Below are 25,067 nucleotides of genomic sequence, written 5' to 3'. Positions count from 1 at the left end.
TGTACAAGTCCATGATGTTTCATCTACATTGTAAGACAATTATTTCCATAACATGACAATGTTTGGATCTCTCTCAACTATATCCTCAATTTGAGCTGCAGGTTGTCCAGTACTACAGCAAATTTCATCCAGACTATAAAGTCCTGTAAAATACTTATAAATTGGAATATTTTTTGTCTCCTCGTTGTAAGATCCGGGTAAAAGTATGGGGTACTGTAACAAAACATAAAATTGATTGAATAAAAGTTAGATTTGTATGTACACCGGTACACGAGCCTGAAATCGCACTTGTAATTTACAATATATATTATACATAAAATTAGATTTCAAAGAAGACTTGAGGCTTGTATACTGCTGCGCATACAATTATAAGTCTGGAAAAACAAACTGATTAATTGGAATGAATACTTTGTAAACTCTTCTGATGAGTTCCTCAATAAGACCAAATTGCACAAGTCTTCTCTCATTAATCCTTAAATTTTGGGGATTTAAACGCTGACACAAATCCCTCATACTGCTTCCATGCGTCATACTTGCATACATTCGATAAATATCTCTCAAATGAGCAGGATGTCTTGCTATAATTTAGAAATTTTAAATTTATTCTGTAGATTTGAAAACTTTTATCAAATTAAAGTACCAGTATTTACATGTTTTCGAAGTGTATAATACGCATCTCTCCTGTAAACGCGGATCTTTGGCAAGTTCTTTTAATTTAGGAGTAGCAGCATAGACATTACTGTACTGGAATATTGGAATCAACGTGATTACTCCATAGTATCTGAAAATTATTACCCAAATTTTTATCTCTTGTATCTTGATGCAGAAACAAGTAGTACTGGTCTTACGCTAAATTTTGTACACAGCTCTTGACTAAATTGTTTTCAACATCAGCTTCTGCTGCAATCCGAGCGACGTGATTGAATCCATCTATATAAGGTAAGACTTGCTGTGTAGTTAGATCCCATTGTTCACTACGAAATGCTTCACGACCTTCTAAAAAAATTGGAACCTGGTGATCTAGTACTGGTTTTGGTTCTTTTGCCAAACGAACCACTTTCAAATGAGAGGTCATTGTTCCTTCTGAAACACTTCACAAATAAAATTTGTTGAACAGTAAACTATGAAAGTTCATTACCAGTTAAAATACACATTTTGTGCAAATTTAAATCATCTTTTACTTGGCCCAACATCTCTGCAAGCCTTGCTTTATTTTCTGAAGCTGATAAAAAGCAGTTCTCAATTTCCAAAGCCATCTAACAAATTATAAGTATTAATATTAAAATTTATATTATCTTTAAGGATAAGATTAGAATTACCAAGAAATCAGACATCTTCTTGACTACAGATTCATACTGTACAGTTCTAGGTTGTGCATCACAAACGAAACAAAGATTGAAATAAAATGCATTTCTAGCATATTTCTTATCATCTATTTTAACAGGAAAACCCAAGATTTTATAGTCTTTTAGAGTACTAAAAGAAAAAGAAATAATTTAGAGAACATGAGAACAAGAGACAGAAAACTAATTAAAATTAAGTTATAAATACCTACACTGTGATTGTGCTGCGTTGTAATTGAGCCTTAGGAATAATATAAACACTCACATTATCAAAAATATCTTTGGATATAAAATTTTCAGGTACCTAGACAAACAATTAAAATTAAATGACCGTCACTTTGCTGTAATTAAAATGTGATAAACAGAACAATTTTAAACAGTAAATAAAAGGTACGTATACGAAAAAATAAACAAATCATACTGCTAACCTGACAAGTGATTTTTGGCCCCGCTATATGATGAAATTCGGAGAAAAATATGCAACGTATCGGGCTTTCGTGTTCTCGATTATCTATATTTTCCATAGCAGTTGTCATTTTATTTTTGTGTAATTAAACTACTTTTTTCATCGTTGCAATATTTATCATTTATTGTGTTGGGTATTTGGGTACTGTCATTTGATTAGTATAACACCTGATAACACCATCGATAACACGCATGCGTGATGAGAACCAAAGGTTGGCAACTTGGCAATGGCAAAGTCATGGTATGGTGTGTGCAATGTGCATACTGCCAGTGCTGAAAACTTATATTTTACGTGACATACATTGTAGAGTTTTAGTACTCGCAGCTAATAAACGAACGCAGCCGGAGAGTGGCGGAGAGTGCGCCGGACTCCGGACTCCGGAGTCCGGAGGGACACGGCCACGTGCTCGCCGTGCTCGCCACCCGAGAGTCAAGCGAGTCAAGCCTAAAGCCAGTCTAGGACCGCTCACCACGACATATCTCCGATTTTCAACAATATTTATTGATCAGTTTTTTACCGGTAATAACGAATTAGACAAAAATAACTTTTTCGAACAATTTGAAAATCCCAGATAAATTTAAAGATCCCCCCGGACGTTTCCCTAAGGTTAATAAAAGAGGACAAATGGCAACCCTAGCCGAAGTAGAAGTAGAAGTTAAAAGAGTGTTATCCAAATTTAAATCAGATACTGGAGAAATTTTACCCGGTGGTTTGCTGGATTTACCAATAAACATTACAGTTAACAAGTTACAGGCTATTGTTAATGCTCTACTCCAGGAAGAAGACCCAATACCATTTGCATTTTTTGTTAACGACAAAGAAATAACTGATAGCTTGGAAAATAATTTGCAGAAAGATTTTAGTTTTAGTGAGAACATTGTAGAAATTATTTACCAGCCACAAGCAGTATTCAAAGTAAAAGCTGTTACTAGGTGTACTGGAACTTTAGAGGGTTTGTAGATGCTGTTGTGTGTGTTTAAGTTTGTTTATTCATACTAATTTAATTTTTTCTATTAAATTTTTAGGTCATAAAGAGGCTGTAATATCAGTAGCATTTTCTCCAGATGGGAAACATTTAGCCAGTGGTTCTGGAGATACAACAGTTAGATTTTGGGATATTCACACCCAAACTCCATACATGACATGTGAAGGCCATAAACATTGGGTATTATGTATAAGTTGGGCTCCTTGTGGTACTAAATTGGTTTCAGCATGCAAAAATGGCACAATTCTTGAATGGGACCCCAAGACTGGCAAACAAATTGGTATAATAGTTTCAATACTTTATTATAATTTTTTTTTAAATTAATCTTTTGTAGGCAAAGCAATGAAGGGTCACAAAATGTGGGTAACCTTTTTATCCTGGGAGCCCTATCACAAAAACCCTGAATGTAGGTTATTAGTTAGTGCTTCAAAAGATGGTGATTTAAGAATTTGGGATACAAAAATTGGGCAAACAACCAGAGTACTCTCTGGACACACAAAAAGTGTAACTTGTGTGAAGTGGGGAGGTAGTGGCCTTATATATTCAGCCTCTCAGGACAGAACCATTAAAGTTTGGAGGGCTGAGGATGTAAGTACAAGAAAGAAACTAAAAGAAATAGAGATGATAGTAATAATTTTTATTTGCAGGGAATTTTGTGCAGAACTTTGGAAGGTCATGCTCATTGGGTTAATACATTGGCTTTAAATGTAGATTATGTGCTCAGAACTGGACCATTTCATCTTGGAAATTCAGAGAACGAAATAAAAGATGCTTTAGAGAAAGCAGATAAACAATATAAATCTGTTGGTCCCGAAAAACTTGTGTCAGGCTCAGATGATTTTACTTTATTTCTGTGGAGTCCAGAAAAGGAGAAAAAGCCAATTGGTACTTGAAAGATTTTTTGTCTATAATGATTCTGTCAAAGAAAGTAATTTTTTTATTTTTAGCAAGAATGACTGGCCATCAGCAACTAATTAATGATGTCAAATTTTCCCCTGATGGAAGAATTATCGCATCTGCTTCTTTTGATAAATCAGTTAAATTATGGGAGGGTAACACCGGAAAGTATATTACATCTTTAAGAGGTCATGTTCAGGCAATCTATTCAATTGCCTGGAGTGCGGATTCTCGACTACTTGTTAGTGGAAGTGCAGACTCAACAATAAAAGGTAATATATTACTTTCTAAGTATTATCATTTCTTGTTTCTTTAATTTATTTCTTTAATCTTTAAGTGTGGAGTATGAAAACAAAAAAGCTCTGTCAAGATTTGCCAGGCCATGCTGATGAAATTTATGCAGTTGATTGGTCTCCCGATGGCTTACGAGTCGCTTCTGGTGGGAAAGATAAAGTCTTGAGACTGTGGCAAAATTAATGTGTATAATAATCCAAATCTTAGCGTATCATGAAAAATAAACTATTTATTATGAGTAAATTTTCCTTTTACATCATTTAAGTGAAACTAAAATTTTTAAAACATTAGATTTTTTAATGTAATTAAGAATATCATGTTAGGAGTTTTCATTTTGACTGATAACAAATGCCAATGGAGACTATTGGAAAACCATCGGTAATTAAAAATGCTTTTATTTCCTTTTTTTTATTTTTTATTAATTTAACTTAAAAACTTAATGTTAAAGGGCTTCACATAAATGAAGGAGAATCGTTTGTATTATAGGTTGTATATCCGTTTGTGTTGCTTTGGGAAGTTTTCGTGCTGCATTTTTTTTCTTTATTTGTACTGTGCGAGATACCGTAACCAAAGTAAATGATAAGACCTGCGAGATAAAAGATAATATATAATTTGTTAATAAAGGGTGTACCTTAGGCATTATTTAAATGCTCACCTAATCCCATCCAGACCATAAATCGAATCCATGTCATTATATCGAGCATCATCATTAGATAAATGTTGAAAAGAATACTGAGTGCTGGCAAGAATGGTACTAATGGCACCTGTCAAATAACAATGGTTTGAAAATTTACCAATCATCAAAAAGAGACAAACTTGCCAAGAGACATCTCTATAATTTTACCGAAAATGACAGTTTTCTTCCAGAAACTGGTTGAAGATAGATAAAAAATAATGTTAATGAAAGAGCAATGACCAATAGAAAAATAAGGGCTATGCACCAGCTTGTTCCCTTCATTATTTCCCCAGAAAAATTCACAATCAGAGATGTTAAGAATATGCATAATAAAACTGTAAAAAAATGCAAAAAGTGTGAGAGGATAAAGTATTTAAAACATATAGATATAAGATGTACTTACAATAGGCAAAAACTAGAATAGTAACTATTTGCGCAGTGAGTTTAGTGGAATGCTTAAGATTGTTTGCATTAAAGAACTGTTTAGCAATAATTATGAAACTCCTTGGATCACGAATTCCCTTCTTCTCCTGAGCCTCGCTCTCCTCGTATCTATGACCAAAATATTTCCTCATAAAATTAATTCTTTTATAATTTAATACAAATAAATTATAATTTTTTATTTTTTTTAATAGCCGTACCTTAAGATTAAAACGCAAGCTGCAACTATGGAATAAGCCAGTAAAGTTCCGATACTCATCATATGTATTAATTGATCCAATTCGAATACCGCTGCTAAAACGCCTGTAAGAATTTTGTTTGCATCATCTTTAAGGAAAACCTTGCGATCAACTTTACACGTTAAGAGAAAAGAAACTCTAATCTACATATATGAATGGAGTACTTTTTACAAAGGAAAAATTTACCTGTTAACGTGCCAGAAAAGAGAGTTCCAAGTAAAGGAGTATGGAATCGGGAACTAATTTTTCCCATCCATTTGAAGATTAGACCATCGGACGCCATGGCGTAGATGATCCTTGGCAATGGGAACATTGCCCCCAACAAGCTGAGGTAAAGCAAATTAATTTTTGGAAGACCTGACAATTATGTTGAAAAGAAGAGTTTTTACCTTGCACACAAGCCACAAATGGCTCCAATGGTGACGACCCATTTAGCCCATTCCCATCCGATAAATTCAAAAAGGTGTGGGAAGGGAGCCTTCTCGTTTTGCAAATAATAAGGGAGAACCATGGTGAGTACTGTTGACACTCCAACATAGGCAAGGAAAACCACAGTCAACGAAGCAACGATGGCGATTGGGATCGCACGTTGAGGATTCCTCGCTTCCTCTCCGGTTGTTGCTACACAATCGAATCCAATAAATCCGTAAAAACACGTAGCCGCTCCTTTTATTATGCCGGATATACCAAATGGGGCGAATCCTCCTTGACCATTCTTGCAATTTGTCGGTGTACACACTGGCGTCGTCTTCCAGTTATCCACGTTTACTTCACAGAGTTAAAATTCTTTTATTTTTTCCAGCAAGCCAGCACAAGTTCCACCAGAGAGCAACTTCTTAAATCTTACCTCGCAAAGAGCCAGCTATTATGACGAAAAGAACGACGGACAAGTTGACCAAAGTGAAAACGTTGTTGGCTAGAGATGATTCCTTTGCTCCGAAAGCCAGAGCAGCTGATTCAACAAAATGACGATAATTAGGGAAAAAAGGAAGAATGAAGAAATGGTTTACCTGAGAAAATCATGGTGATGCCGAAAGCGAAAAAGTCTGGATAAGAGGAGAAATGATTCAGTTCTATGTGGACAGCTGATTTGAAGGCTTTTTGCATGCTATTGTTAAAAAGCGCGTCTACGTAGACGCTTAGTCCTCGCACAACGCTAGCAGTTCCAATCACGTACTCCAGGATCAACGTCCAACCGATCAGGAAAGCTATGAACTCGCCCATTGTCACGTAACTGTACACGTAAGCTGATCCTGCACGTGGAACCCTTGCTCCAAATTCAGCATAGCAAAGTCCTATTTTAACGTTATTCTTGTCAGTGTTAATTATAATTTTATCTTTTAATTAGGAAACGAGTGAATGGAAAATATACGAGAATGATGGAAAACCTGCAAACATCGAAGCGATGGCAGCAATAGCAAAGGAAATTATGACAGCTGGACCAGCGGTGTCCTTTGAGACAGATCCTGCTAGGACGTATACTCCAACACCAAGGGTCGATCCTATTCCAAGGGCGGTCAGATCCAACGTGGACAGGAATCGGGTCAATTTTTCACCTCCGGAAAGGGTCGCTTCCTTCTTCCTACTAAGCGTCCTGTATATGACCTTGAAACTCAACGATTTCATCGTTTTTGTCTGGGGAAAAATAGCCAAATTTCTTTTCATCCTTTTACGAATCAAATTACAGCATATTTTTATCTTTTAACAAATTTTTATTCAAATTCAAGAAAAGTGGGGATATTTTCCAGTGACCATTTACCCTGAGAAATCTGTTCAGATGATAATCCATTTTTCAGCTAGATAGCTACTGATTTGTTTTAACAGAAAAATATTTGACCGACCAGTGTGACGGCTGATACCAGACTAACTCGAGTTAATTAAAAACTTCAGACGTTGCGGCACCATCGGTGTTGAGTAGCCACGACATTTCCAATTGGTCAAATTAAGTGGTACTTCAACTAACAGAAATGTTTAATTATCTATACTCAAATAATTTTAACTGACATTCAGATCCCTGTATGATCTGTATCGTCTTTAGTCACTATCGATCAAAGGAAATTCATAACTTTGAACAAAGCGTTTAGTCACGATACAAATTGATATAACCGAATTGTAAGGAAGATAATTGTTAATTAATATCACTGAATTTTTAATAATAAAGTAAGGCTGGCAGTAAGTAACAAAATGAAAAAATTGCAGTGCACACGAATTTTATAAATAGGTGTGATATTTAAAATTTGTTATAAGATGCGTTATCATCTCTGACACAATCTGATCCGCTGAGTCCCAATTTGTTGGCTGAAATTGATATCGCATCAGGACTTTGAGAAATGTAATACTATAAAAGAGAAAAAATTGTGATTTTTGAATTCGAATATCTCAGGAATTTTAAGGTAATAGACAAATTTTGTTAAACAAGACTTGAGTATTGTAAAATAAAATTTGCAGAAATCAGTTGGAAGATCTTAAAAAGAAATCTTCAAAATATTTATTCTATTATTATAGTAATCTATTAGCATAGATAGTATAAGAATAGTAGGTTGAACCATGTTACAACACCGGGTCTCCATCAGCCGAATTTACCAAGTGAAGGAACAAGATCATAATTTGATTTTTCAATGGTGATATTATAATTATTTTAAGAATATGGGTACACATGCTTGTTTCGAAATCTTATAGCTAATTTCAGCAGCTTCTATGCTATATATAGAATTTAAAATCTTTAACGTAACTTTTCTAGTACCTTTGTTTCATAAGCTATTCAAATTAAAGCACTCATAAGTGACAATTTTTTCAGATTTAGGATTAACTTTCTTAAATTTCTATCGTGATAGCTGATTTCCGCCAATGGATGTGGATTCAGCGAACTAAATTACGTCAGAAACGATACCGTAGATTTAATAAATAGCAAAAAATGGTCATTTAGTGTTATCGGACTTAAAATTAATACCTTGAAAGTTCTTGGCCGACACAGATTTCTTATTTGATAAGCTACCAGTTAGATAAAAGCAGATAAAGATATTCATTAATTGTTGTTTCTTCAGTATCTCCTCCACAGCTTGATATTGTTTTTCCGTTGTTGTTAATACAGATCAGTTTCCGTTATCGCGAATTGTTGTTTCAAACGAAATATTTTAAGAGTTTATTGATTATTTTTTAACGAGCTGATTGAAATGCGTTCTACATGCAATTAATATCCATTGTTCGGGCCAACAGTTTCATCTATGATGTACACATATCTACAAATTTTTGTATTATTAAGTACCATTGACAGGCTGTGTAAAGATTCATTAAAACAGTTACTTTAAAGTTTTGTGTAAACAAGAAAACTATACGGCTGTGTTGCGAGTTTCATACAAAGTGCTCAGAGCATATAAATTATTATGTTACGTATTTTTTATAGAATTTAAGAGTTTTCTGTACATATATATAAGACTTGGAACGAATGCTAAGTAGTATAAGCACTGTGGAGTGAAATTGTTTGTCGATCTGTATTTATTTTGCAAATTGCTTACCATTGTGTGATTTCAACTCGATTCTGTTTTAGCGTCAACTAAGTTACTTCTTTATTAATTTTGTTTTTTTCGTTTAATTATAAATATTATGTACTTGCATGCAATAATTTGGACGGATAACGTTGAAATGTGCGCTAACACTGTGCACCGTGAACTCCAGCTACAACTAATATATACTCCACACTTTTCTCGATATATTCTTTCAATTTCTTTATCTGTACACAGATATCAATTATCCACTTATTTGTCAGAAATGATATATGATCAACGACACAGGTCTTCAAACTACAAATTTTAGTATTTTATCACAGAAGCACTTGAAAGGACTTCCATTGGAACTAGTTACGTTGAATACACATTTACCTCACCAAAATCGCTTCATTACGTCAGAATTTCAAGAAATTTATAGTTGAAGTGTCAAATCTTCTGCATAATTGTGTAGGGGACAGAAAATTGTGTAGTTTATTTCTACTGATTGCATTATGTAGTCAAACTATTTAAAAAATAGGCTTTCGATTTTTTATTTATGATTTTTTTATTAGAGCTCTCAGCTTGTTTTTTAGAAAATGGAGTATATAATTTTCCGTATTTAAGATGGGTTTTAAAATTTTTTAAGTGTAAAAAGCGTAAATCAAATTATCATATCTTAGCAAATACATATACAAGGTGTATCAGTGACACATGTCAAATTTTCAATGCTTTATTTTTTTGTATAAAATAATAAATATAAGAACAAAGAAAAAATGTATTTTAGTTGCTTGTAAGCTATTTTCTTATTTATAAAATATTTGCAAAACTTTATACATTTTTCACACTTAAAATTGAAAATGGACGGATTTTATTTTAAAAGTAAAGTACACTTATTACCTAATCCTGTTGTTTATTTTACATTCTAAATAAAAGAATGTAATTTACATCTTAAAATTGTATAAAAGATCATACATACATTTTGTACTTACATATAAAACAAACCAATATGTTAAAATGGACGGCTTCGTTATAACATTTGCATCTTCAGGTTTCTTATTTAAATTACTGTCAAGGCATTAATCTCTGATCAGTTAAGACAAATTTTCACATTACACTCAATATTACATCGAAAGAATTAAAACAATTATGGAATAACAATCACAGAACAAATTTATGATCAGTTCAGAGGCCACACTTTAATAATAAATTCTGAAAAAAACAAAACAAAAATAGGAAATGTACTTTCTATATTCTTGACCAATTAAAAGCAACGAAATTCTTTTTTAAACTGTCCTAATATATATATAATTGTAGTACTATAAATATAAAAAAATGACTTATTCGCTAAACTGATCAGAAATTGGAGACTAATTAGAAATTAATATTTTAACAGTAATGACTGTAAACATATAATATTCTGTCAAAAACAAATTCAATTAAAAAATAATTGATTAATTAATACTGCATTACACAGCAATGTTTTCCTCTTCTGTCTATCAGTAATATATAGCAGATATGCATGGATAAAATTGTTCAAATATCATTATATTTTTTGGAGATTTGTGCTTAGCCGATTGAACAATCAACTAAAATTTAATTAGTTTAGCCAATAGCTTCTATCATTACATCCTCCAACTATACAGTAAGGCACTGAGAACTGTCAGTAGCATGATTCCATTTTGCGAAGGTTTTTGATCCGACCCAGACTAAAAGAAGAAAGAACTGTTTCTTAGAAGGCATTTAAAAATAAATTTGTGTTTAAATAATTAATATATAAATAATTACAATGATATAATAATTGCATCTGTCTCCTAGGCAACATTCTGAACATTTCCAATCTTGGTACCAAATGTGTGTACAGTCAGGCATATTGTTTTTACGTATCCTCTCACATTCTCTTTCAGTAGAGCATTTCTTGGAAATGTAAAATTGTTTCTTCGCACCTTGTTGCCAGTAAGGTGTACCTGTTAGAAAGAAAAATTGTATGAAACTACTTAAATGCAAAAGATAAATATTGGGATAACCTCAAAATGTAAAACAGATTTTATATTTAACCAAACTTACTTCCCCATTTTATTTCTGTTAGACATACATCCTCTCCTTGCTCGCACGTCTGAATTGTATTTAAACATTTCTCTTTATTACCTTCTTGATTCTTACAAACGTAACACTCCAGGGCGTGGCCTAAGGGTTTTCATAAGTAATCAGAGTGAAACTGTCAATTGTTTTATTTAAATTTGATCAACTTACTTAAAGATACGTAGAATACCAATAAGACAAAAAATTCGTTTCGAATATTCTTCATTATGTTTACAATTTAAGTCAAATGTCAGATCATTAAGATTTGATACAAAAGGTAAAAAATAAATACGGACTCGACTCAACTATTGTAAATTGAAGTAAATCATGAATGAATGAATGATGAGAGAACAACGCGGCGCGCGGGTGAAACTGTAAGCGCGCAGCCGCGCCCGCGCACATTTGCCATACGATGTTAATTTACAATACATACATACTACATGTCTTTTGTGGTCATGTTGGTTTTGTAATACCAATTGTACCAACCGAAATTTACTGTACTACATACAAACGAAGATTCTATCACACTGTATCACGTAAACTCGAAATTCTGCCTCGAAATACTCGAATGATTATTGATGTATGCGAGAGTATGAGATATATTAGCCTTAATACATAAAGTTCACGTTTTCTAGTTGGCTTAAATCAATAATTGATACAGTAATATTGTACGTGGTGATCATAAGTACGATATACAACGTTAACAAAAGTATCATTAAACCCACAAGGTACAAAACAAATACAATAAAAGAGTGAAAAGTCTAAAGTTAAACAAAAATTTAAACAAAATCTTTTGCAAGCTCCAGTGCCTCCAGTTAGTCCGATTCCCTCTCTAATAGAACTGACTCCATAATTAAGTAGAAATGGCAACAAAAACAGAAGAGGTAAATTAAATTTTTTATATAAGTATCTATCTTAAATATTTGTATCTTTATAGTATATCTTTGTGCTATAAATATTAAATATTTTATAAATTATGTTACATTAACAATATCTTATTAATGAATGTAAAATAGCTCAAACTGGATATTCAAGAACTCACTATATTGCTGCAAAGTGCTGTGAGGCAAAAGACTAAGGATTTATTGTCTTTAGAAATCAAGAAATTGCAAACAGAATTTTCAGAATTAATAGATGCATCTAAAATGGATATTGATAAACAAGTAATCACCTCAACAGTAAAAACAACTCCAAAAATTTATGAGGTACAGCTAACTAATTATGGATGGGATGAAACAAATACAACTGTAAAGCTTTATGTAACTTTAAATAATGTACATCAACTTCAAAAAGAATCTATTAATTGCAATTTTACTGAAAAGTCTGTAAATTTGTATATTTTAAATTTGGACTGTAAAAATTACAAATTCCAAATCAATAACCTGTGTGAAGAAATTAACCCTGAGAAATCCCATTTCAAAGTAAAGACAGATATGATAGTAATATTTCTGGTAAAGAAAGCTGCTAAACTATGGTCTCACATTACGGTAGTTGAGAAACGAATTAAAGAATCAAAAACTCCTTCAACGTCTGATATGTTAGAAGATAGTGATCCTGGAGCAAGTTTAATGAATTTAATGAAAAAGATGTACCAGGATGGAGATGATGAGATTAAAAAAACAATTGCAAAAGCGTGGACGGAAAGTCAACAGAAAAATAGTGCAGGCTTACCTGACTTTCCTTCAGTTTAAACATACTTTAATATTTTTTTATTCTTCTTTTAAAACAATGTAAAAACCTACTGAGTAGTATAAGCATCATTTAAAGTATGTAATGATATTATTTTTATGCTAAATAAATAAATTTAAAGATAAGAAATATATGACATTTCACCTTTATTATAATTCCTAAATAACTGCACAGAAATAAAATCATTTGGTCTTTATTACGTTTTTACAGTTGTAAAAATTTGTTATGCCATAAAAATTATTGTACCACTATTTGCAATAGAAAGCCTTAGAGATGCATGGTATAGCTTTTACTTTATAAAAACAGTTTTGTATATTATAATATATTTCAATCTTTTGATTATATTTAAAATACCATTATTAACTAGTAATTATATATAATTATGTGCACAAGCACATACATTAATTTATAATTATGCCTAAAATGGTAATAAAAACTATTTATTTAACAGTAATAATAACAACAAAAGTATTTAAATAACAAAGATGATTAGAAAAAAACTCACAATCTACTTGGTAAAGCAACTATATCTGTTTATCCAAAGAAATGAATATCTGAATTGTACTTTACAAAATCCCATTCATTCCTGTGAGAATACTTTGCTTAATTTTAAAAAGTAATTTATAGGAGGCTAAATTATGAATCACTACTATAATACCAGGTGTATTTAGCTAAATAGATTATTGTCCTGAATAAATAAAGGGTATTTATCGATTGTCTAGAACTGATAATCTATCTAAAGATCATTTTATGAAAAATACATAAGTGACTGCTAACAATACACCATTAGTATAAGGTGTATATTAAAATCTTTCTTACTATTTGAACAATATTATTTGTTCATTCCGATAAACATCAATATGTAAATATTTTATAATTCTGAATATTTTATTTTTCTTGAAATATTTGGAATGGAAGCAAAATAATAAATATCAAACTCTCTTAGAATATAATAGCTTTCTTTAGAATAAAGAATAAGAATAAAGCAGCTCAGACTTCCACAAATATCACTGCTGGCTATTGTTTTGACTATCACTGTTTCCTAAAACTTAGTGTTTCTGAGATATACTGAAACTCTTATCACCAGCAATTGCACTGTTTTTGTTAGTATATTAATTTTACTTTAAATCAGAAAAGCATTGATTTATAAAGTAAAAAATACTGAGTATTGAATGATGTAAATCATTTTTAAAAAGAAATACAATGTCTTGTAAATAAATATATATATATATATAAACTAATATTATTAACTAATGGAGTAAATAAGTCTTTGGTTCACAGGAAATGGAATGATTAGAATAAAAGTTGCAAGAACTGATTATTTTACATAAGACTTAGTAGAAGAAAGTGATTGATGAATTTCTCGACTAGTAGAATGATATACCTCAGCCATGATATTTCTTGTTTTATCCATAAGTGCTTCTAAGTCACTTATGTTTAAACCTTTGGTTGATATAGGTGGTAATGTTGTAATCACAACCCGTCCTAAAATAATGAAATTTTTAATCAGGTTTCTAATTAAATAAGATGAAACTGATGTAACTATTTACCTGAATCTAATCTCTTTTCCTCTTTGGATAAAAAATAATAAGATGAAAATACAACTGGTAAAATTGGTAACTGTGAACTAATGGCAACATGAAAAGCTCCTTTTTTATATGGATGAATTTCTCCTGTATTTCTTCTTGTTCCTTCAGGAAATATCCATAATTTAATCTAAAAAAAAAAGATAGAAGCAAAAGTAATAAAATGAAGGATTTAATATTGTTAAGAAGAAGCTTAAAACTTCTCTTTAATGTTTTCTTCAAATAAAAGTTTATCCCTTTTATTTTACCTTTTCTTTTTTAATATGTTCTGTTGCACTATTAATAATTGAGCGTGCTTTCTCAGAGTTCATTCTGTCTATGAATATTAAACCACAGAGCCAAGCAGCAAGACCAAATGGCCATGCATAGAATACTTCTTTTTTGGCAACTACAGTACACTTATCCATAACTGGCCAAATATCAAACATTCCTAATATGTCTAATGAGCTCTGATGATTGGCAACTATAATACAAGCTTCATCTTTTTCCAAATGTTCTCTTCCTCTTAACTCCCATCGTAGTCCAAGTAAAGTACTTATATGATGACATAAAGAAGATGCCAGTCTGAACACAAACAATTATATACAATTTACTGAATATGTGTTTTTAATCTTAGTAATAGATATGAGAGAATATTGAAAAGAAATTAAAATCAAGTAAAAGGATGAAACACTTTACAAATTCAAAAAGGGGCTTAAAGAAATAAAACAAAAATCATAAAAAATTAATGAAAATAAATGTAATATTAAGCAAAAAAAACAAAAATGCAACAAGAGTATGTCCATAGTTGTAAGATGTACACATCAACAAAATTATTAGATGTATATTTTCTGAAGCACACGAAGTAGTTAACGACAAATTTATCACGTTGAAGTGCCAAAAAAAGAGCGCAATTTTAAGGACAGTAAAAATTAAGAACAACTGGTATTAATAAAAAAGTATTAATTAAATAGAAAGAATCGATATATTATAAAATAAAAATAAATATAGTGTTAAAGAGTGAGAGTGCTATGATTATTAAAAATAATTATTATCAATAGAAAACATAAAAGGAAAACATGCTTGGAATTAATGGGATATAAAAGTATAAGGAAAACTTACATTAGATTCTTCACATTGCCAGGGCGAAAAGCCATAAGTGGAATGAGGAGGACAGCGTTGCACATAACGATTCCATAATATACGAGGAACTTGAAATAATATCGAAAGGTGCGACTGGTCTCATATAAAAACGGTAAAATTAAAATAAAAGCAACGAGGACGACCTCGAAGCAGGAAGGTGCCATCTTATTAAAATAATTTTCACCCCCCAAAAGCAGTTGCGAACCAATAAGAGACGAGATAAGTATATATAACTGTGAAATCGACCACCAGGGTGGATTGTAATAATTGGTACTGTGGGTGGAGGTAATAGCAGCTTTATTTTACAATTTTAACAACAGTTTCTTTTAACTACTCTAAATAAAAGTGTAAGTACATTCACCCCCTTTCGTCTTTACATTTCATACAGTTCTTCAATATTCAAATCCCTCTGCGGGATAAAAATCTCCTCTTCGTCCAGCATCAAGTAATAAATATTTACATACTAGGTTTCTTTTATCGAATTGATTATCAGCAATGTGTGTGTGTCAGCTAATATTTATTTGATAAGATAAAATAGTTTGTTATCACCTGTCCAGTCTGATCTTGCATTTGAACTATTATCTTAAGTATATATATATTTATATATACAATTTTATGCACGTACAAATTGGAAAACGCGCATTTGTGTGTGCGTATTGTGCGTTCTCCCGACTCTTCCTGTTCTAGCGATTTTAACTGTTAATCAGAATAATACCGATTTTTAATCTTTGCAGACATCAGTAATTTATTTTTTTAGATGATGTGTCTTTAAGGATATATATTTAGTTTTAGAAATTTTAATTACATTTAATATTATTACTGTACCCTTTAATTCGCATAATCACAAATAGCAAGCACTGTAACGTCAGGGTTAAAAAAATAGCTATAATAAATAATTATTTTTTACTGAAAAGGGCACTTAAACTTTTAGTTAGAAATCTTTGTTAAACTTCGTATTTGAATAATTGGCTCGTTTACAAATCAGCAAATTTAACTACACATACAATATATCTATAAGCGGAAATCTTTATGCAATTGTTACACGTTGCTACCATTTTTATCAAGTACGGTATTGCCTACCTACCTACACCTACAGCGGCTACAGCCCCTACAGCTTGCACTTTAGCGAAGACGCGAAGACTGTGGGTAAGCTACAGGTCTACTGATAAGGCGTGATAAGCGGGGGGAGGGAGGAGAATAAAAGTTTTATTATTACAAAAATTAAATCTAACCAATAGCATATATATATTTATAAAGCCGTTTGATGTTTGATCTCATCCGGTTAGATTTGTTCCAACAGGCTAACCTAATTGGTCAGTGCAATTTCAACGAATCAATGTATGGTAATCCAATTCTCAGTTGTAATTGGTGATTTCCTTTGGACTTTTGTTCAGATTTCTGCACAAGCCGTCCAGACCAGCCAAGACCAGCCACCCAGCCAAGCAACAGAACGGACCAATGAAACGCAATAGTTGGCAGCCCTCTGTATCTATAGGTCCTGTTCTGTCTTTATAAACCAATTGTTGATTACTTGTTACTCTTGTGAGAGAAATTATGAACTTTATAAGTTTGAAATTTGATCCCCCCTACGACGAAAACTTGACTTGATCTAATTCAAATCTAAAAGTAAGATCTCTTGTTAGTTATACAATTTATAAGAAGATTATTATAAGTTAGGTATGTTTATAGAATAGTTTGGTAATTAAATAAATGTTCCAAGGTCTGATTTGAAGTTTGAACAGCTTTTCTAGTCTTTGTTTTCAACAATACTAAAAGCGATTTTTTTTGTGTAATTGGGGGATTTTCTTATAACTGTGTATACATTTTTTATGTATATAACAGTTCGTATATAAAATACATAAACAACGTGAATGAAGTTGAGGGAAGCCCGGTTATGCATTCTTAAATAATCTCATCGGCACAATATAAACGTGAACTTGTAAGTTTTATTTGTGGTACAATTTATGAACGTGAAAAAATATGGGTTTTATAAACAGCAATTTTTTGTTGTAATATTTCTTTTCCATTAATTTTGACTAGAGGAGTAAGTTGAAAGTTTTTGTTTAACCTTTATTCTGAAACTGTATTTTGTGATTACAGTCATTTATTATGATGAATATTTGTGCGGTGATTTTCATCAATTTTTGTATCCTTTTCTCATTTTTTTTTAGGTAAAATAAGACTTGTACAATGTCAACATTTCATAGTAAACGCGAGGAGGTTGAGCAGTTGTTATTGGCATTTTTAGTATCTAGAAAAGGCTCTACCACTATACATGATCTAGATGCAGACTATAAAGCTCAAGAAGGGAAGAGTATTCCCTTCAAAGAGCTTGGCTATGCAACATTATTAGAGTTTCTACGCAGTATACCTCAGACTTTGACTGTTCAGAAAATTAACAATGTTTTTTATTGCAAAGGAAAAAGCAATGATCAAACAAGGCATATTAGTCAATTAGTTGAAGGACAAAAGCCTTCAGGAAGAAGCATTCGTGCAAGAAGAAAAGTGCCACCCAGTCGCTATTTTCCACAAACTTTGCCAGCAAAAATTTCTATTCCTTTTAGTACTTTTCGTTATGTTATTGAAATCATTAAGAAGAATGTAAATGGTGTGGATATTAGAGATATCATTCAAATTGTTAAAGGTAAAATACCAAATATACAATTAGTATATTCAGATGTAGTAGACCAGTTAAGAGAAGTTCCTCATGAAGTATATATAGATAATGGAGTAGTATATCCTGTGAAACAAAACATTCAAACAAATCAAAGTTATTTTGAAGTTCCATCAACGAATATAATGTTTAGTGGAGAAGAACCAGAGAATTATGAAGCTGATATTGCAGTTGAAAGTCCATATAATGTAAAATCTGGAAATAAAATGCCTGCATCTAGTTTCATTCAAGAAGCAGTACATAAATCAAAGAAACTGGAATCACCAGTAAAAGAAATAGAAAATGTATCAGAGCCTTACTCGTTAAAAGATATTCCAGAACCAGATGAAGGCTCTCCTGATAATGTAGCAGTTAATGCAAGTATGCTTATAAGTGAGAGAACAAAAATACGTTTAGAAAAATTAATTGAGCAATACCCTGATGGCATTTGGTGTAAAGAGTTGCCAAGAAAATATGAAGAGACTTATAAAATATCCCTGAATTACGCTGAATTAGGATTTAACAGTATGCGGGAGTATGCTATGCAGTTACCTGAAATTTTTCACTGTCAGCAACCGGTGCCTTTTGGAGACTTTAAGCTGTATTACGCTAAGAAATTGGATTCTCAAGATATTTCTTCACAAAGTGACAGTAAAATGAATCTTGCCCAACTGCATGATATTTATATGGAAGAGGATACATTAGCAGTTCCCCCAAATTTAGTAATTAAAACTTAAGATTTATCTAGTCTTATAATGAAGAATTATTGATAAGCAGTAATTAATGTTTTAAACTTTTTAGTCAAAAGATACGTGTCAGAAACTTATTCCAGATAATGTGATGACCTATGAAGAAAGCGTTGGTTTCATAAATGTAACTTATCTAGAACCTGAGTCATTTTTTGAAGTCTCCGTAGTTGAGGTATTTCATCCATCCTTCTTTTGGATTCAATTGAGAAAAAAACAACAGAAATTTAAGGCATTTATGGAAGACCTGGCGTGAGTTTTATTTCCTTAATTTTCACTGTTTGCTGTATCAAAATTAATTCAATATTAAATATTAATACAATGCTTTTATAGAAAATTTTATTCAGTGGAACATACGCGATATGCTATTCCCCCTATTGTTTTAAATCCATGTCTAAATTGTGCATGCCAGTATAATGGTATTTGGCATAGAGGCATTATTAAATCTGTATCTCCAGATCACAGAGTAACTGTAAGAAACTAACATTAAACTAAAATTATCAATTTTTTTATTATCTACCAGTAATATAATATTTCTTATAGGTAATGTTTTATGATTATGGTACAATTTGTACGTATGATGCAGCTTCTGTGTATTATTTACATAGAAAGTTCTCTTCACTACCAGCACAAGCTGTACCTTGTGGATTGGTTAATGTAAAACCGATAAGTGGAAATAGTTGGTCTAGATCAGTAGTTTATAAATTTGCAGAAAGAACTTCAAGAAATCCTTTAATTGCCATTATAAGCAGTAGGAATGAAAAGGTAAACCAGAGAGGGTAATTTGTTTTTAAATAGCTACCTTATGTGATTGATTGCAAACTGTAATCCCTTATTTTAGTATGAATTAATACAAATATTTTTTTTTTCACTTCTTTTTTTTTTTAGAATAATTCCATGCTTGTTACACTGACTGATACATTTGGTGAAGAGGATGTTCATATAAATGATTGGTTGGTTAAAGAAAAGTTGGCAGAATATGGGAGAATGGTTCGTATTTGGCCTAAAAATTTTGCATTTCTTCATTATGTGAAGTGTAAAAATTTACAAAATACAGATGACACTTCTGACAAAACATGTAAAACTAATAAGAACTTTAGTGAACAACATCTCATGAAGCAAACATCAGAGCATGTCAACTTTGTTTCTTGTTCACCTTTCATACATAGCATGGCAAAAGTGGAATCTGAAACTACTTCTAAATCTGAAAATCTATTAGAGAAAATTTTGTCTTTAAAGGAAGTAAAATGCCTTAGTAAAAAATCGAGTTTGGTCAGATCAGAAGTATCAGAGATATTAAAAGCAGACAGTGTTTTGAGTAGTCATCAAAGTTCAAAAAATTTATCAGTAGCAGCTCAAAATGGTATTTGTTTACATTTATTAAATTATGAAAATAATAAAACAGAACTTCCTGAAGATTTTTTTAGTAGCTTTGGTTTGAATAAAAGAATAGATGTGATTGATTGGTCAGCTTTGTCCGCATCAGAAAATAATGGTGTTAAGCAGAATGTTGTTAAAAAAGAAAAAGAAAAAAATGATTCTAATCCAAGATTAAATTGGCTACCAATAGATCAAAATAAGGTTAAGATAGTTAATGAAACTTTTTTACATGTTGTAAATAGTAATCCTAACTACAATTCTTATAATTGGAGTACAGCTGGTAATATAAAAAAATGTAAAAATAATAAGAGTACATCAAATATCTATGAATGCAAAGAATTACTTGAATTTTTAGGTGAGAAGGAAAATATTGATGATATAAATTTTGAAGATTTGATAAACTTTTCAATAGAAGAACCACTTATTAGATTTGATGATGAGCCAGTTACAAAATTGGATAATAAATCACCATTAAGATCAGTTGACGAACTATTGATAGATTTTTGTATGGATTCACCAATAGATATTAATACTAAAAGTACCGCACTTGATAGTGAGCCACTCTTAAAACTCGATAACGATATAAGTCTAACGAATGAAAATAAAGAGAAACCATTAATAGAGCAGAATAAATTCAAACCTATAGATCCATTTGCTTCTTTAGAATCAAATTATGATTTAATATCAACCGAATTTTCTTTACTTGATAAGCCATTAGATGCAAATTCTAATTTGTTTATGGAAAATAATTGCAATATATTGAAACCTGAAAAAATCAATCAGCAAGTAAAATTTACTTCTTCTCTAATTACCGAAAATTACGATACTAACGAGCATAAAGTTTCAAAAGAAAATATTTGTAGTGTCTTAAACGAATCTTTAACGAGCAATAAAGAACTTAAGTCTGAGATTATTAATTCTGATAATATTTCTTTGTTATCAGATGTTTCAAAAATTAATGTAATAAGTAATTCAGAAATAAGTACCCACGACCTAATAACTGTAAATAAGGTTTACGATGAAGGTCTAAAAGGGGATACTTTTAGCGAATGTGAAGTTAAAGAAATGCAGGGAAATTTAAATAATTACAATGTAATTAGTGGTCGATCCGAAAATTACAATATTTCTTCAGAAAAAGAAAGTAAATTATCCGTAGATTCAAAAAATTGGTCTGGTGAAAATGAAAATTCCTTAGAGACAGGTAGTGATAACGTAATTTGTAATGTAGACTCCATAAATGATGTAAATTTTGATGGTGATTTGGATAAGTGGGACTGCGTAGGCTTTACGGATAATCTGAAAGCCCTGGATGACTTGTTGGCTAGAGCCGGCGTGTTATGTGAAACTGGCGATATAAATTTACAATGCCAAACATCAAATATTAATGAGAAATGATCAATGATTTTTTTATTTTTGACAAAATTTATATTTGTTTATATATTTATATATGAAATGCTTTTAAGTTTTAATTGAAAATTACAGTTGCAATGTGCTTTGCTTCATGAGATGCTAGTTATATGTCTATAAGATTTATTGTATTACACTTTTGTGAAATGCTTTTTATTTTTATTTAAATTTAAGATGTTAATGTGATCGGACTGTATGAAAATTATTTTTGGGAAAAATTTCAGCTTATTTTTAAATCTATGTACAAGGATTAATAAAGTATTATAAATTCAAAGAGATTGCGTATATTACTTTGCTACTCACAAACTTTATTGTAAATTTTTTAAATATCGTAAATTCATTGAGTGAGAAAAATCTAATTTTATACACAAATAATTTTTCCCAAAATATATATTGATGCCAGCGCATAAATACGGAATAGAAATTAACTTCTCTAGGTGTAAAATTAGAATGTTAATGTTTTACAAATTAGTAAATGCAGAAGTTAGCATTTTACACTTTGTCTTTTTCCTTGTATATATTTTCTAATATATATTGATTGCTTTAACCAAAGTATAATATCTTAAAAATACAAAATAATTTAAAAGTTTCTTTTTTATGTTTTGCCCTTGTAGGATAATATGCCTGATACGGAAAATATAATGAACTATCTGGATGAAATTTTCTCACAGCAAGAAAATACTGATGATAACAAACCAACTATTAAAAATTCGTGTGATCTACCATTAATATCACCTCAGAGCACAATGTTGGAGGAGCCGTCTACAAAGCCACCACCTGGGTTTTCTTTAAATAAACTGCGTAAAACACAGTTTGAGCCTAGTTCAAACCCCTTTGTGTACAATGAAAGTACAATCAATGGCTTTCCGGATTTTCCTAGCGATGCGGTGAAAGAAATCATGCATGACAATATTGTTTTGCGGAAGCAATTAAATGACATTTGGCTCAAAATTTATGCGTCAATATTAAGCTTAGAAAATAAATGTCAAAATATATCAAGTTATCCTAAAACATCAACAGCTGAGACTGATATGAATCAAGTTTTGTATATGCTAAAGAATATACTGTTAGATACCGTACAAAAAAGAAGCGGTACTAACTTCGAAAAATATTTTAAAACTTTCGACGGTAGTATAGGAAATCAAACTAATGCCAAAGAGGAAAATTCGAATCAAAGCTCTGAAATGTTTGCCAATGCTATGCCCGATTTCACGAAAAGCGATATTTTATGTAAAGATGAAAGTTTAAGCGGTATAAATATTACAAACAATCCATTCAAAGCAGAAATGCAGCAGCGCAATGTAAAATTTGATCTGAATGGTGATCGTGATAAAAATGGAGAAATCTCAGAAAGCTTTTGGACTAGTCAACATAAACAGCCTACTCAACAAAGTGGACAAAATATATGGATCAAAGAAACTGAAACTGAAAATAATAAGCCAAACACTAGTCCATTCCCTAAAAAGCTTAGTGAATTTTACAACGTGAACGACGGAGGTAACGATACCGAATTATTAGCGCACAAAAATATGCAGCACAATAGCAATTCGCCATTTGCTCCTACAAAACAGTTATTTGACAACTGTTCTATGAATAATAATACTATTAATTCTGAGAGTTTGTCAAATACGTCTGAGAAAATGGATAATGCCGCGCCACAGTTATGTAATGGCTTAATCAAAGAAAGTAATGATTACTTTTTAAGACGATCGACCAATAATTTAAATCCTTTTGAAAATATAGACTCTTATAAAGAGACTGTTTGTGAAAAACCAAATAATCCGTGTGACGAAGGCTCCAACATATACGACTTTTTAAAAAGTAAAACGACATGGGCAACATTAAATATTAATAATAATATTCAAATACCTACTTTCAATGGTAACTTAGAATTGGAGGACAAGAATACTGAAATGAACTTTAAAATTATTTATCAGTCAGTTGGTATGTTTAATAGCATAGATTTTTAATAATTCATTTAATAAGCTACGTAATGTAAACATTTCAATGTTTTTCTTTTTCCAGAAATAATGAACAAAGTTATATTTATCTTTCAATACGAAAATGACGGATGGATGTCAACTGACGAACTTGTTCAAAATTTCACAAGTTTTACATCGACTGTCGAAATGCTGGATGTACTCGATGCTCACAATCAGCAAATTAATTTCAAAAAAATAAATAGATCTGATTGTCCAATGATTTTTTCAGAACTGGACGAGTGAGTAAATAAATACATGTGCTAAACATGGTAATTGTAAATGTGCTACAATAGTAATAGCTGTTACTAACAATTATAATTTCTTTATTTATGCAGTACCCCATTAAAAGCAACAAGAAATAGCTTGAATAAAATAATCACTATACATTTTACACCTTTGAAGAGTGTTATAACAATTCTTCGTGTATTGAAAATAATAAGCTTTGAAGAACTAAAAGAAGTTGCCACAAGTAAAAAACTCGATAATAATTCAATACTGTATCAATATAAAGTTAGTAGTAGTTTAAACTAATTTTTTGTATATATACTTTAAAAACTAAACATTTTGTCTTATGGGTTTTGTTTTGTTTCAGATACTTTTAACTGCTTACAAAGGTATTGCTAATTAATTAAAACTAGTAAACACAGTCTGGTCCCTTATTTGTTTTAAATAAGTCATTATCTACTTACATTTTTTATTTCTGTTTACCATCCTCTGCGAACAACAAAAAATAATGAAACTAATTGGCACTATTCTAAGAAATATTATAATATCTTTTTTCTATGTTATATAAAATAATATAAAAATATTGAGTACAAGAAAACGTTAAGATATATTTAAATACTGCTGTTAAAATTTATTGCAAAATAATGTATAAATTAATAATGTAAATCCAGAACGATATGTATTAAAGAAATTTTTTTTTTAATTCTAAATAGTTTAATTTTGATAAAAAAAATACGGTAAACGGGTTTTTTTAAATCTGAAGTTTTCGTAATATTATCTTATTGGTTTCCGCATTGACCTCATATTTTAGCTCTACTTCGTCAAGGTTTAAAGATTACTCGATTAACATTTAAAGGGCTTTTTGTGTAACATGAGATGCATTGTATTTTCGTACGAGGTGGAATTAAGCTCTCTTCAGGTGTAATATTGATCATATAAAGAAAAGTGGCTTATTTAAACATATAAGCTGAAATATTTGATAAATCATTTTGCCATGTTAAGTTATACATCTTAAATGTTTGTTAATATAAAAATATTAGAATATAATAATAATAAATATTCATACAAAGTGATAAATCCGGCATGCGAATGATCAATTTCACCGTAAACGACGATATTTCCACCTTTATCCAATGTTAATTTTGAATATCGCGCTCTCTTCTCTGTCTTTCTCGTTTGGTGAATTTAAAATTTGATCTGATCTACTTGATCTACTTAGTACAGAGTACATACTTCCTCCAAGCGGGCGGAGGCCGGACCGGAGGTGGATGATTTTATATGTATTGGTTTTGACGTTACTAGAGGAATTTTAGTTGGGGAATAGTTACTACAATACTACATGGGCCGTGTTCCGTTATTGACTGTGAGTACT

The 25,067-nt window shown here is 31.1% G+C and overlaps 6 protein-coding genes across 22 annotated transcripts; 3 read left to right on the top strand and 3 right to left on the bottom strand.

Annotated features, from left to right (window-relative positions):
* Nucleotides 1-39: 39 nt before the first annotated feature.
* On the bottom strand, nt 40-1,968 carry Nprl2 (Nitrogen permease regulator-like 2). Its single transcript, XM_066731012.1, has 8 exons — nt 1,772-1,968; nt 1,556-1,647; nt 1,320-1,476; nt 1,139-1,256; nt 849-1,083; nt 651-781; nt 409-578; nt 40-213 (listed from the first exon to the last, which is right to left on the bottom strand). The coding sequence occupies exons 1-8, from the start codon at nt 1,877-1,879 to the stop codon at nt 40-42; spliced, it is 1,185 nt and encodes a 394-aa protein (XP_066587109.1). The 5' UTR covers nt 1,880-1,968.
* Nucleotides 1,969-2,183: 215 nt separating this feature from the next.
* Nle (notchless) lies at nt 2,184-4,176 on the top strand. Its single transcript, XM_066730990.1, has 6 exons — nt 2,184-2,761; nt 2,835-3,074; nt 3,129-3,382; nt 3,442-3,679; nt 3,742-3,963; nt 4,029-4,176. Exons 1-6 carry the CDS (start codon nt 2,434-2,436, stop codon nt 4,166-4,168), a joined length of 1,422 nt encoding a protein of 473 aa, XP_066587087.1. The 5' UTR covers nt 2,184-2,433; the 3' UTR covers nt 4,169-4,176.
* Nucleotides 4,177-4,424: 248 nt separating this feature from the next.
* On the bottom strand, nt 4,425-11,265 carry LOC136775852 (cationic amino acid transporter 2-like). 6 transcript variants are annotated; one of them, XM_066730984.1, is made up of 13 exons: nt 11,077-11,265; nt 10,891-11,010; nt 10,612-10,790; nt 6,730-6,976; nt 6,352-6,636; nt 6,189-6,293; nt 5,731-6,109; nt 5,528-5,667; nt 5,303-5,405; nt 5,065-5,213; nt 4,830-4,996; nt 4,641-4,749; nt 4,425-4,571 (listed from the first exon to the last, which is right to left on the bottom strand). In XM_066730984.1, the coding sequence occupies exons 1-13, from the start codon at nt 11,129-11,131 to the stop codon at nt 4,438-4,440; spliced, it is 2,172 nt and encodes a 723-aa protein (XP_066587081.1). In that variant the 5' UTR covers nt 11,132-11,265; the 3' UTR covers nt 4,425-4,437. The 6 variants fall into 6 exon arrangements, with proteins under 6 accessions (XP_066587081.1, XP_066587085.1, XP_066587084.1 ...); XM_066730988.1 differs by lacking the exons at nt 10,612-10,790; nt 10,891-11,010; nt 11,077-11,265 and adding exons at nt 8,292-8,332; nt 8,857-9,501; XM_066730987.1 differs by lacking the exons at nt 10,612-10,790; nt 10,891-11,010; nt 11,077-11,265 and adding exons at nt 8,292-8,580; nt 8,857-9,500.
* Nucleotides 11,266-11,438: 173 nt separating this feature from the next.
* Nucleotides 11,439-12,719, top strand: LOC136775856 (calcyclin-binding protein). 2 transcript variants are annotated; one of them, XM_066730993.1, is made up of 3 exons: nt 11,439-11,633; nt 11,712-11,789; nt 11,922-12,719. In XM_066730993.1, the coding sequence occupies exons 2-3, from the start codon at nt 11,769-11,771 to the stop codon at nt 12,594-12,596; spliced, it is 696 nt and encodes a 231-aa protein (XP_066587090.1). In that variant the 5' UTR covers nt 11,439-11,633; nt 11,712-11,768; the 3' UTR covers nt 12,597-12,719. The 2 variants fall into 2 exon arrangements, with proteins under 2 accessions (XP_066587090.1, XP_066587089.1); XM_066730992.1 differs by having other exon boundaries at nt 11,706-11,789.
* A 127-nt stretch (nt 12,720-12,846) lies between these two features.
* On the bottom strand, nt 12,847-15,482 carry Agpat1 (1-Acylglycerol-3-phosphate O-acyltransferase 1). Its single transcript, XM_066730991.1, has 4 exons — nt 15,282-15,482; nt 14,429-14,744; nt 14,145-14,310; nt 12,847-14,079 (listed from the first exon to the last, which is right to left on the bottom strand). Exons 1-4 carry the CDS (start codon nt 15,464-15,466, stop codon nt 13,913-13,915), a joined length of 834 nt encoding a protein of 277 aa, XP_066587088.1. The 5' UTR covers nt 15,467-15,482; the 3' UTR covers nt 12,847-13,912.
* Nucleotides 15,483-15,550: 68 nt separating this feature from the next.
* LOC136775850 (tudor domain-containing protein 5-like) lies at nt 15,551-24,362 on the top strand. 11 transcript variants are annotated; one of them, XM_066730982.1, is made up of 10 exons: nt 16,686-17,346; nt 17,474-18,677; nt 18,757-18,953; nt 19,035-19,173; nt 19,245-19,466; nt 19,590-19,691; nt 22,103-23,432; nt 23,514-23,709; nt 23,806-23,980; nt 24,063-24,362. In XM_066730982.1, the coding sequence occupies exons 2-10, from the start codon at nt 17,493-17,495 to the stop codon at nt 24,096-24,098; spliced, it is 3,582 nt and encodes a 1,193-aa protein (XP_066587079.1). In that variant the 5' UTR covers nt 16,686-17,346; nt 17,474-17,492; the 3' UTR covers nt 24,099-24,362. The 11 variants fall into 11 exon arrangements, with proteins under 11 accessions (XP_066587077.1, XP_066587078.1, XP_066587070.1 ...); XM_066730980.1 differs by lacking the exons at nt 22,103-23,432; nt 23,514-23,709; nt 23,806-23,980; nt 24,063-24,362 and adding an exon at nt 15,551-15,649 and having other exon boundaries at nt 16,697-16,797; nt 19,590-21,990; XM_066730981.1 differs by lacking the exons at nt 22,103-23,432; nt 23,514-23,709; nt 23,806-23,980; nt 24,063-24,362 and adding an exon at nt 16,511-16,615 and having other exon boundaries at nt 16,697-16,797; nt 19,590-21,990.
* The last annotated feature ends 705 nt before the right edge of the window (nt 24,363-25,067 follow it).

The sequence above is a fragment of the Prorops nasuta genome, unplaced genomic scaffold (assembly GCF_024137725.1).
Source record: "Prorops nasuta isolate Cenicafe-Biocafe unplaced genomic scaffold, Cenicafe_Pnas_1.2 PNAS00008, whole genome shotgun sequence".
Classification (NCBI taxonomy): domain Eukaryota; kingdom Metazoa; phylum Arthropoda; class Insecta; order Hymenoptera; family Bethylidae; genus Prorops; species Prorops nasuta.
This window is presented reverse-complemented; position numbering and strand designations above follow the sequence as displayed.